The sequence below is a fragment of the Diaphorina citri genome, unplaced genomic scaffold (assembly GCF_000475195.1).
Source record: "Diaphorina citri unplaced genomic scaffold, Diaci psyllid genome assembly version 1.1 scaffold298, whole genome shotgun sequence".
In the NCBI taxonomy this organism is placed as follows: domain Eukaryota; kingdom Metazoa; phylum Arthropoda; class Insecta; order Hemiptera; family Psyllidae; genus Diaphorina; species Diaphorina citri.
Genome location: NW_007377733.1, coordinates 53,712 through 66,895, shown reverse-complemented (window position 1 = coordinate 66,895; position 13,184 = coordinate 53,712). Strand labels below are relative to the sequence as shown.

Sequence of the window (13,184 nt, the reverse complement as noted above, 5' to 3'; positions counted from 1 at the left end):
TGAATATCAACCCTATTCCCGGTGAATTAATCATGGGGATGATACCCCCTATGGGTATAACGATTTTTTTTTTTTCAAATTTTTTTTTTTTTTTTTTTTTTTTTTTTTTTTTTTTTTTTTTTTTTTTTTTTTTTTTTTTTTTTTTTTTTTTTTTTTTTTTCGTGGGTACAAGTTTGTTCGTGGAATAAAATAAAATAAGAAAAATTAATATATTCATCGATTTTTTTTCTAACTCACCAGAGATGCAATCTTCAAACAGATGTTTGCCAACATGCATGTCCACCGCTGACAAAGGATCGTCCAGAAGATAAATATCGGCGTTCTTGTACACTGCCCTGCGAACGATCAATAGAAAATAATTGAACATAAACTATCATAAAATATATGGATACACAATAATAATTACAGTTGAAAAAATAAAATAGATATAGGTAATAATTAGTTGTAAAAAATGCATTTGCAATCGTAATTGTATTTTAATTTACCTATACTGCGACCTACAATTGTTGTTGTTTTTGCTGTCGTTGTTGTATTTTTTTTTTTCCCCTAGTCTACATACACAATAACAATATACCTGCTACGAATAATACTAAAAACTAAAATGAGACTGAAAGGTCCCTTTATCCTAACAGTCAAAGCTGCCAATTAAATTATCAATATCCTGCTTTGCTAATTATGGAAATTCTATACCTCCCTAAACTAATTACTCAAAACAAAGCTGGCAGCTTGACTTTCCCGTCATTTGTACCGTTAGAGCTGTTATACTGCTGTCGAAAATAAATGGCTTATCTAATTATCACGAGGTTCTTTGATCTTTGCCCTTTTGCATCACTTGAAAATATCCAGGAGCTTATGAGCCAAGTGGGATTAAATAATAATTTTAATTGTGTCAAGTATGAATGCTTAACACAATTTCATTGTCGTTCCGTAAACAATACAACTCGCTAAATTTTATAAACTTGTATTCGAACCACAATTCTCCAGATTCTGAGTGCACCGCGCTAACCGCAAATTTGGTACCAACTCTAATGGAGTTTTTTAGCTATATGTATTGGTCAATTTATTTTACTATTTTCAAGTTCAAGGCTTTTCCTTTACGTCCACAATTAATCTAAAAAATACTCACAAAAAAGTGAAAACCAGAGCCTTAAAGATGTTACAGGCAGAATACCTTATTATTGTTACTAGTAGGTATAACACGTAAGCAGATATAAGACAAGGATAGTTAAGTAAGAATTCAGATGAATACCTCACAGTCCTTCTTGAAAATTTTCGCGCTTTGAAAGTTCCGATTGAAAACTTTGCTAATTTCATTATAATTACGAAGCTAGGTACGTAGGTACTCATATTGTGTTAACATGGTAGAACGAAAGTGTGAGAGAAAACGTACAGAATAAGAGGAAGATAAGGAAGAAGGAAAACAGGAAGATAAGTAGAAATAGAAGAAGAAACAGGAAGATACGTAGAAATAGAAGAAGAAACAGGAAGGAAAAGTAAAGAGGAAAAGATAAAAGAAGAAGTGGGAGAGAAGAAGATAACGAAAACCAGGAAGGAAAACAGAAGGATAAGAAGGAAACAGGAAGGAAGGTAAAGAGAAAGAGGAATGGGAGATAACTGAGAAAAGGAGAAAGATAAAAACAGGAAGGAAGGTAAAAAAAAGAAAGAGAAGGGGAAAGGAAGAAGAAGAACTGGAAGTAAAGAGGAAAACGGAAGGAAAAGTAAAGAGAAATAAAAAGAAAGAGAGAGAGGGAGGGAAAGAGATTTAAAAAAGGGGAAAGAGAGAGAGAGAAAGGGAGAGCCGAGGGAAAGACTTGTATTCCTAGTTTTTAATATTAATACTTTGGTTTTCGTTTTAATTATTTTGCCTGCATATAAGAAACAAGTTGTTAGTCTGAAATCTAATAACAAATGAGGCTCGTGTTGTAAACAGGAAAATTTGGTCTTGAAAGTTAAAGTTTAATTAGATAGACTGAGATCAAAGTAGGGCGGTAAAGTACGGGATGGGCATGCTACGATACAGACCACATGCGTCTAATGTAGCAGTTTTTTCATTGCTACGGAATAAAAACGGCGGTGAAACACTCATCTCTTTTTTTCCAAGTCTTTCCACGAGAAGGGATTTTGCCCCCCGGAGATAATAATAATAATATAATAATAATAATAATAATAAAATAAAGACATAATGATAATAATAATAATAATCCCAGTAGGGAGTAGGTCCTTAATTGTTTCGCCTGCACTCTTACATGTTACAGGTTACAGTAGATACTTATAATATCATGTTACACTCATATTAGAGCTATAAATAATACCTACTAATTCAAGGAATGTATGTACCTACCTACCTATCGAGTTCATAATATTATGTTCAGAGAAATCTGTAAGCATATTTTTCCACTGGAACGTTGCAATGTTAGGGACGCTACCGTCAGGAAAAGACCTGGTGGAGGTTTATATGTTGGAATTTTAAACTATAAATATGATATCTTGCTTTTACTCAGAGAATTTTTAAACTGAACAGTAATACGAGTAGGTATGTGGTTGGTAAAGAGAGTAACAAACCTAATGCTATGATTTTTATTATTATTTGCATAAGTGGTTTGAACTTTCACAGTAAGACATCAGACAGGATAATTTCCCTACCATCATTCTTGGATTACATCATTTGTGTTAGTTCGATTTTATTCTTTGTCAAATAATAATAATAATAATAATAATAATAATAATATAAATAGTAATAATAATAATCTCAGTAGGGAGAAGGTCCTTAATTGTTTCGCCTGCACTCTTACAGGTTACAGTAGATACTTATAATATTATCATGTTACACTCATTATAGAGCTATAAATAATACCTACTAATTCAAGGAATGTACGTACCTACCTACCTATCGAGTTCATAATATTATGTTCAGAGAAATCTGTAAGCATATTTTTCCACTGGAACGTTGCAATGTTAGGGACGCTACCGTCAGGAAAAGACCTGGTGGAGGTTTATATGTTGGAATTTTAAACTATAAATATGATATCCTGCTTTTACTCAGAGAATTTTTTTTTCCACTGAACAGTAATACGAGTAGGTATGTGGTTGGTGAAGAGAGTAACAAACCTAGTGCTATGATTTTTATTATTATTATTTGCACAAGTGGTTTGAACTTTCACAGTAAGACATCAGACAGGATAATTTTCCTACCATCATTCTTGGATTACATCATTTGTATTAGTTCGACTTTATTCTATGTCAAACTTAGCACGATATGGGCAGCAATTCAAAATTATTTTAATTTAAATAATTAATTAATAATTAATTAATTTGATAAACAACGAAATCTCGTAATACATATTGAGCTAGTACTCGAGCTTCTAAATTAGATCGACTTTGACTTCACGAGCCAACTTTCTGTAGGATACAATGCGGCATTGTTAAGTCATCTTAATCCCGACTTATTTAATTTTATAACAGACGTTTTGTTTGCACTTTAATCTTTTCAGGTGGGAGAACTTTTCCTCAATATTTTCATTTGCCACAGTTTGAAGACCGCTTCACGAGCCAACTTTCTGTAGGATACAATGCGGCATTGTTAAGTCATCTTAATCCCGACTTATTTAATTTTATAACAGACGTTTTGTGTGCACTTTAATCTTTTCAGGTGGGAGAACTTTTCCTCAATATTTTCATTTGCCACAGTTTGAAGACCGGAGATTCTTCGTTGAGGATGTTTAAATGTGTTTGCATATCTGTACCTATGTGGTTTGGTTGCAAAGTGGTTAAGGTACTCATCAGACGACCAAATGGCGTGGGTTTGTATTTTCCAAGGATTTAGAGTTTTAACTGTATTATAATCATTAATGCTTGTCACAAATAACTGCCTTTTAGTTAGAGGTACATTATATCATTTAATTCTTTGATCGTTTACCTATACGCGTAATACTCGTATATCGTGATTGGATTTTGACTCGAACCGCAAAACTCCGGATACCTAGTGTATCACGCTAACCAACTGAGCTACTCGGTTGGTTTCTTCTTCTAAAGATTGAGTGTTAGCGAATATCTTAAACATTGGGGTATACATATTCTTTTCAAGAAACATTCGGAAACCGACCCGATTCCGATGGCGCACAATATGAGATTTCCTATGGTTTAGTACGGGCGCCATTTCAGTTTTCAAAAGGGAACCGGTTCTGTTTCCAAAAGTTTCCCGAAAAAAAGTATACCTAATGTTTCCAAGGTTTTGGAAAACATGGTACTTATAGAGAGATACAAAAGACAGAGAGCTTCTACGACCTGCATCAGTGGAGACAGTCTTCTGTACCCTCTGATGAAATCACGGTTCTATCAAGGTAATACCTAATATTAGGTACCCCTGAAGTAACCGCGCTCGCAATGAAATTATAAATGATGATAGTCATTATAGCCCGCTGGTCACTTACCTTGCCAAGTTGATTCGCGCCTTCTGTCCCCCCGAGAGGGACGCCCCCCTCTCCCCCACCACCGTGAAGTCTCCATTGGGCAGCGAATCAAAATCATCTTGCAACGCGCACACCCGAATCACATCCGCGTATCTTCGCCGCAGGTACGGCAAACCGAACAGAATGTTCTGCCGAATTGTCGCGGCAAATATCCAAGGCTCTTGAGAAGCGTAGGAGACCGTCCCACCTAGCGACACTTTCCCTGAAGATATACGGAGTTCATTGAGAATTATGTGCAGAAGTGAGGTCTGGAACAGAAAAGTTACCTGGGTTATTTCTAATCTCAAATTATTTGAAAGCAGAGCTTTTTCACAACTTTTGTGGATATCACAGCATTACTAAGTGCCTACTTTGCAATAAATTTCCATGTTTCAATAATCTTTTTACACTGGTAATGCTGCCACTGGTCGCTACTCGATTAAATTATTTTTAATTCTTATTCATTGGAATCAGAGCAAAGCAAAGGTTTTTGGCACCCTTTTGACCAAAATATTTTGAACATTCTAATTAAAATTATCTGAACTTATTATTCTTGTATAAAGAAGAAGAAGAAGAAGAAGAAGAAGAAGAAGGATGAAGAAGAAGAAAAAGGAGGAAAAAAAATAAAAACGAGCTCCCAACCTTCAGATTATCACCCCCTGATGTGCTCCAATATCACCAAATGTTGGATTGGCATCTTTAAATGCTTACCTCTTCAGAATTGAACGATTAAATTAATAAACAAAATAAATTAAATTTACCTTTCCTGCTCCAATGGCGCCAATGATACACGCCAGTTGTTTAGGTTTGAAGGTTATTGATACAGCGTTCAGAGTAAGGTCTGCATTTTGAAGTGACCATTGGGCTGTGACATTGTCCAACGATACATGACCTTTGCCGTTAGAATGAACTGAGTTGATCTTCCGAGGTTCATGCTCTCCCAAGAGAAGAAAATTCTGAAATGTTGAACAAGCATAATGGAATCAGTTTTTTTTTTTTTTTTTTTTAAGGAAAAAAATTTTTAAATGTTTAAAAAAAAAAATGGGATTATTTTTTTTTTTTTTTTTTTTTTTTTTTTTTTTCAGCAAATTAATGTAGATTCGAAGTGTGCTTTTTCAAGAGGTTTGATAAAGCGAACTGTAACTGCCAAAGCCTTATCATCCCGAAAGCAAAGAGCACAGAAGAAAGCCAGCCGTTCCGAGAACGAACCTTATCTGTTTAGGATAAAATCCGCCCCGAGCGGGAGTGGAACCCGCGACCTGGCGCTTAAAGGCAGGCAGTACTACCTTCGAAGCTAACTAGGCTGGCTAATTGACCTTTACTGCGGTATACGCGCTTAAAAAGGCCATTATAGATTTTCTAAGTGCATAATTCAAAAATAACAAAATTCACCTCTCGTGTGATGTACTTACCCATAAAATTACCTATATCCCCCCCCTCAGAATTTTCAGTTCAAATTTGAAAATTTCGTGAAAAATGTTAGATACCTACCTATATTATATATAAAAACAGTCCAATTAATGAAAGAAGTCAGTTTAGGTTTAAATACATATTTTTGAATCGTTGTAACCCTTGGACCAAACAAAAGGCCTCAAAATTATCGGACCAAAGAAAAGAAAAAAAGGCCTATCAAGGCCAACACACAGTATGTTCTCTTAGATAATAGTGTTGGGTACTCATATAGGTATTTGGCCGAAATAAAAGTTTCAATACAACACCTAATTTGGCAAGGACGTACATTTTTCCCATAAACCCATAAAATACACGAGACCTTGTTTAGACTGCTGGGGAAAAGGGACTTTTTAGTCTTATTCGAGCGGGATAAACAAGGTATATTCTATTTTTCCCTCACCTCTTTCACAAATTGGATAATACTAGGTAGGTTCATGTATATTTTCCAATGTTTATTACTTCATTAGGGTGATGAGAGAGACTTGACTCAGGTGTGGTCATTTCTCACCCAACGTGGTGGTTACAGGGGAAATGTCGCGGCCATTATGGGAGCAATTTCGCCCTCCCTCTCCCCCCCATGGGGGGGACTATTTCATGTTTTAAATATGTAAATTTATTTTATCTATGTATTGTTTTTGATCTTCGCCTGTCTATGCCTCTACACGTATTTGTTGGATTGTGTTCGCATAACAGAACTTTTTAGTCTTAACCGACAGTATAAACAAGGTATATTAAATAAATAATATACATGTCTACGACGCACGACGCAAAGATAGTGTGTCAGAGACTAGTTTATCCGCTGTCAGCGTTTTGGGTACCGTATCCTATGGGTTCCGAGACTATTGCACAATGATCTTTGCGCTCTACATTTCACGTTTTGATTAAATAAATAATATACATGTCTACGACGCACGACGCAAAGATAGTGTGTCAGAGACTAGTTTATCCGCTGTCAGCGTTTTGGGTACGGTATCCTATGGGTTTCGAGACTATTGCACAAAGATCTTTGCGCTCTACATTTCACGCTTTACAAATGTCATGAGTCATGACTCAGGAAACATGAGGTAATATTATAATATGTTTAGAAGAAATCATGACATGATTAGCAGCTATTAATAGTCCAATTTGTGAGATGACGTAGGGAAATTTGACATGAAAGTATTTGCGAAATATACTAAGCTCAACGTGTTTTCAGGCACAGTATAAAAAGGATTTACTTTTCTTATTTAATCTATAAATGGTCTTCCTCTAACTCAATTTTCGATGTCGCTTCTGGAATTCGAACCGGAGTCTTTCCGGTTGTGTATCTTATAATACCCTAGCAATTATACTACTGGGTTCTATCCAGTGCGCCAGGCCAAGTTCCGGCCTCAGCACGCCAGTGTGTATATTACACGAAACATTTCGAGCCATTTTTATGTTTTTCTTTAGGGGTTTCACGTTCAATTATTTATTTGAGTAGGAAAAACATAGCCAAGTTGAAATTGAGGGAAGGTTGAAGGAATTGAGATTCAGCATTTTCAGCAGACATAAAACTGGGAATGCAGACTTGGCCTTAATTTTCTGATCTCACCAATTTTATAGGACGACATTTTTGGATAGGAATTTATATTTACGAGTACCTAGGTATTATTTTAATTAGTAAATTTAAATAAACGATTTTTTGAAATAGGCTAGTTTACCTGAAGTCTGCTTATGGATACAAATGCCTCACAGATTTCAGCAAAACCACGAACAAACATTCCACACATTGTATGAGCCAAGAGATTGAAATAGGCAGCTACTACGAACACCTGAAATCATTGCATGAAAAAGCAAATGAAAATACCTATTAGGTAGTAAAAAATTAACTTTGGTGGAAAATCTGGTAAGTAGGCACTCAGCAGTAGTCGCCAGACTACTTAACCTATTTTTTATAAATAAATGAAATAAACTAAGTATTTATTTTTGTATTTGTATATACCTTACTTCTCAAATTAATTATTTGTAATTTTTTCTGTAGGTATTACACCTTGAACTTGTGTAAAAGCTACTTATAAGAGTAGTTTCCATTGGTGCAGTATATTTAGATTTTAATTCCTCAACTGCATAAGATGTTAGAGTATGAAAGAAAATACTAAAAGTGACGTTTTTCCTGAGATATTGATGCTATTCTGTGGTTGTATGCTTAATGAGAATTGACGCAAAGGTTGCGGGGTGTCATTTTTTCTTAGCAAACCAGGAAACTGCAAGGTATCGGGAAATTTAATTTAGTTTCCAACAATAGAAAAGATGAAATATTGTTTTTGAAGGCACTGAAATGTAATTCCAAATTGACATCCGACTTATTTTTGTCTTCGACGAGGATGAATTTAAAAATAAAAATATTTATAGCTATGTAGTTACAGTATTGTACATAGCTTGGTTACAGTATTCATTTCAACGGAAGTGAATCTTTTTTTTTTTATATTGTCATTTCATTTTTATTTATTCATGCATTTATTTTTTATTTATGTAATCATGAACCTCAGCAAACTTTGTATAGGGGGAATTCAAGCTCGAGTATTGTTGTACTGTGTTGTATAAATTGACCTTCAAATGAAGTTTCATCTATCTAGATATTTTTGGTTTGTTTATTAATATTATTATGTTTTTCAATTCAATTCAATTATTATTATTATTATTATTATTATTATATTATTATTATTATTATTATTATTATTATTATTATTATTTATTTATTATTATTATTATTTATTATTATTATTATTATTATTATTATTATTATTATTATTATTATTATTATTATTATTATTTTAATAACAGATAATTATACAAAGGTATTTTTCCCAAGTCTATGAACGACTTCTAAGAAAAAAAAAAGGTTTTATTCTTTCAACGCTGAATGAATAGCTTTCCGAACAAAATAATTATGAAGACTTATTTAGTTTGTTTTGATGATTTATTTATTCATGAAATAAAGACATTTTACTGATGGTGACTTACCCTATCTGTGGAAAGCCTTCCACCGAAGAATATGAAAGATGTCAGGGTACAAAACAGTGCCATCCTAGTTGTGAATAGGTTGAAAGTCATGTAGAGACCTCGCAGGTAAGATGTCTTCTGTACAACACCGATTTCAATCCTGTAGAAATCACAAGAACAAAATATAATATTTATATCAGCGGCCACACTTTGAAGATAAATTACTTAGATTAAAAGCTGATTGACTTGTCTTGATCTTTTATCCAAGCTTTAATATCAACCAAGTTTAAGACCTTCTAAGCCCATTTTTTTTTTTTTTTTGCCAGTTTAGTAGCTCGTCTGCCTTGTAAACGCTAGGCCGCGGGTGCGATTCCCGACAGGGGCGGATTTTATCCTGAACGGATAATGTTCGTTCTCGGAACGGCTGGCTTTCTCTTATTTTGTCTTCCTTCTCTCTTCGCTTTCGGGACGATAAGACCGTGGCAGTTACAGTTTCCTCTATAAAACCTCCTAAAAAAAAAAAAAAAAAAAAAAAAAAGCGACCAAAAAACTCAAGGAATCTATCAGTCCTCAATAAAACCCCAAAAAAAAAAAAAAAAAAAAAAAAAAACCAATTTACACTACTCAAATAAAGAAATATTTATCAATCAACTTACTTTCTAGCTTGATCCACCAGAGCTGTAAACGGTTTCTCCCAGGCGTACATTTTGATGACTTGAATGCCAGCGATGACTTCATCCATCAGTCTAACTCTAACGTCTGTCTTCCTGGCTATCGACATCCGATATCTGCATGTGATTTTACCGGCGTAAGCTGAGGGCAAATAGGTTATGATGAAGATAGTTAAATATAATAATAGACTCAAGTTTTCTGATGATTAGTTAAGAATTAAAAAATGTCCACAACTTTGTAACAATTGATTTTTTTCTGTTCTTTAGGTATTAGCACATTTTATTTGTACCGACACACCTCATAACTGTTTAATAGTGGCTAACTCGCCAGCTAGTGGTTCTGGAATTTAGTGGTCAATGAGTTTTGGGAACTAATAAAGTCAGTTTAATTTTTGCACTGGACCACACAGCACAGAAGTTTTTCTCTTGCGATCTTAAACCCACGAAACATGGTGGCAGCGGTGGGATCTGTCTAACTTTTCCGATGCCGAACAATATGCATGTTACGCCAATCGAGGCGTACGATTTTTCGTCCGACTTCCCGAAATGGCTCACTCGCTTCGAGCGTTACCGAGTGTTATCGGGCCTCCTCACAAAAAGCCCGGAGGAGCAAGTGTGCGCTCTCCTCTACTCGATGGGACCTCAAGCTGAGGATATTTTCGATTCTTTTGGGCTATCACCTGACGATGCCAAAATCTACGCCACTGTGGTTGACCGGTTCAAAAGTTACTTCGTACCGAAAGCGAACGTGATCTATGAGCGAGCGGTTTTCAACCGAAGAACCCAACAAGTAGGAGAAGCAGTTGAAACTTTCATAACGGATCTTCATAAGCTGAGTCAACGATGCAATTACGGTCCACTTCGTGATGAATTGATTAGAGACCAAATCGTCATCGGTGTCCTCGACCGTGAATTGAGTGAGATGTTACAGCTTGATGGTGATTTGACGTTGGCGACTGCGACGACCAAAGTGAAACAATACGAAACGGTCAAACGACAACAAGAAACGTTGTTTCGTCCAAATCAAGCTGTAGAAGAAACCTCCATTGATCAAGTGAGGTTCGACCGACAAACCAATAGAAATCCCGGACATTCCCGTACTAATCGATTTTCTCGTTCCAGACACGAGTCATGTTATTGGTGTGGCTATAATGTTTCCCACACACGTGCAGATTGTCCAGCTAAGAATGCAAAATGTTTGAACTGCGGGAAACCTGGCCATTTTAAAGTTGTATGTAAACAGAAAATGGTCAAAATTGTTAACAACAATTCTGAACGTACGGAAGATAACTCTGTATTACAAGTCGATGTCCCAATCCCAAAAGATAATTTTGATGAATGGGAAATAACAATCAAAGTCAACGGAGTTGATGTCAACTTTCAGATTGATAGTGGCGCAGATGTAACTGTCCTGCCTTCTACATTGTTAAAGAAAGGTTTCGAAAACCTCAGACCGTCTAATCAACCTCTCTTTGCTGCTGGTCACACGAAACTCAATGTTGTTGGTTGCAAAGAAGTTACTCTGGAATATGATAATCAAATTCATACTCAAACGGTATATTTCATTTCTGGGCTATCTCGAGCCTTGCTTGGCAAACCAGCTATTCGTACATTGGGATTGTTCCAGAGAATACATGAAATTGGCTTTTCAAAACAAATTCCATGGAAAAAACTCTATGCTGACAGTTTTGACAAATTGGGCTCCATTGATGGTGAATACAAGATTGAGCTCAATGACGATGCAAAACCATATGCAATCACTACTCCACGAACAATTTCAATTCCTTTACGACCTCAAATTGAATCTGAACTCAACCGCATGGTAGCGGAAGGTGTTATTGAACCAGTTGATTATGCGACTGATTGGTGTTCTCCCATGGTGGTGGTCCCGAAGAAGAACAATACGGTGCGTATTTGTGTAGATCTAACAAGATTAAATGACAATATCAAACGTCAGAATCATCCATTACCGAGAATTGATCAAGAACTGGGACTTATTAGTGGTGCACATGTAACTGTCCTGCCTTCTACATTGTTAAAGAATGGTTTCGAAAACCTCAGACCGTCTAATCCTTCACGTTCGTGAACCTAAATGCCACAAAGGACATTTAGGTATGAACAAAGCCAAATTGCGAGCTCAAAATGCAGTGTGGTGGCCAAATATGTTGCGAGATATAGAAGACTTTATTAAAAACTGTCCTGTTTGTGTTCGATTTGCTAACAATCCACATGAACCTTTGTTGCCAACAGAACTTCCTGACCGACCTTGGCAAATTGTTTCCTGTGATTTGTTTAAACAGAATAATCGATGGTACTTGGTGGCTTCTGATTTGTATTCCCGGTATTTCGAATTAGCTCCTCTGAACAATTGTACTTCAAATGAAATTATCAACAAGCTGAAAGCTTGTTTTTCACGTTATGGAATTCCAGAAGTATTACGCGCTGACTCTGCCGCTCAGTTCCTAACTCCAGAGTTTAGAAAATTCTCTGACCAATATTCTATTCACGTTAATGTTTCAAGCCCTTATCATCATCAAGGTAATGGTGCAGCAGAGGCTTGTGTCAAAATCGCAAAAACATTAATGAACAAAAATGAAACGGAAGACTCCAGTCTAGCTATGCTATGCTACAGGAATACTCCAATTCCAGGCTTACACAAAAGCCCGGCTGAATTGATGTTCGGGAGAAGACTAAGAGATGTTCTCCCTACACATGGAATGAACTTGAAACACAATAGTCATGATGATGCTTCATTTCGAATCAGAGATCAACAGAGAAAGTCCAAGTACAAAGAGAACTATGATCGACGACATGGTGTTCGAGAGCTTCCAAAACTCAACATTGGTGACAAGGTTTGGATCACGGATCTCAAACGAAATGGAATTGTTGAAGGAACAGCAGGGGTACGCTCTTATTGGATAAGAGTTGGTCCTCGAGTATTGAGAAGAAACAGATACTCCTTGAAGCCCTTGCCGAATGTCCAGAAAAGCGATGGAAACTGTTCAAATCCAATTCGTTCTCGTGTTTTTAGAAATTCACTGTTTTGGCGATCATCTCCTACACAAAGTGGACAGGATCGTCATGAAGAGGTGTTGGAATATGAAGGTTCGAAAATTGATGAAACATCTGACATTGAAGAAGAAACTTTGGAAAATGACACCTCTGAAATGTCCAAAACTGGTTATTCAAGTTCCACAAGTCAGGAGCCGAATCTTCCTCGCACAAGTCGTTATGGCAGACCATTACGTGCTCCGGACCGGTATTCTCCAAGCTTTTGAGGGGGGATGTTTAATAGTGGCTAACTCGCCAGCTGGGTTCCGGATTTTTGTGGTCAATGAGTTTTGGGAACTAATAAAGTCAGTTTAATTTTTGCACTGGACCACACAGCACAGAAGTTTTTCTCTTGCGATCTTAAACCCACGAAACATTTAACACCCTATACCCCATAGATCTATCATATATCTATCACCCATGATAACAATGGGGTTGAGTGGATTAGAACACATGCCTTCAGGCACACTACATTTGTCAGAGGTCTAGGAGTCTAGGTTTACCTCGCCCTTCTACAGCTTAACTCCATACACAAAAAGCCCAATCCGAGGCTTAGGTGTAGGGGCTAGACAGCTCTAAAGGATGGGTTAAGCTTCTA

At 36.2% G+C, this 13,184-nt stretch overlaps 1 protein-coding gene across 1 annotated transcript in view; it reads right to left on the bottom strand.

The window, feature by feature from the left end:
- Positions 1-13,184, bottom strand: part of LOC113466590 (multidrug resistance-associated protein 4-like) — a 24,353-nt gene that overhangs the window by 2,245 nt on the left and 8,924 nt on the right. Inside the window, exons 6-11 of the mRNA XM_026822139.1 lie at positions 9,521-9,677; positions 8,886-9,024; positions 7,583-7,693; positions 5,210-5,404; positions 4,431-4,717; positions 238-335 (exon numbers count right to left, since the gene is read on the bottom strand). Of these exons, the coding sequence (XP_026677940.1) occupies positions 238-335; positions 4,431-4,717; positions 5,210-5,404; positions 7,583-7,693; positions 8,886-9,024; positions 9,521-9,677 (987 nt within the window). The remainder of the gene's footprint in view (positions 1-237; positions 336-4,430; positions 4,718-5,209; positions 5,405-7,582; positions 7,694-8,885; positions 9,025-9,520; positions 9,678-13,184) is intronic.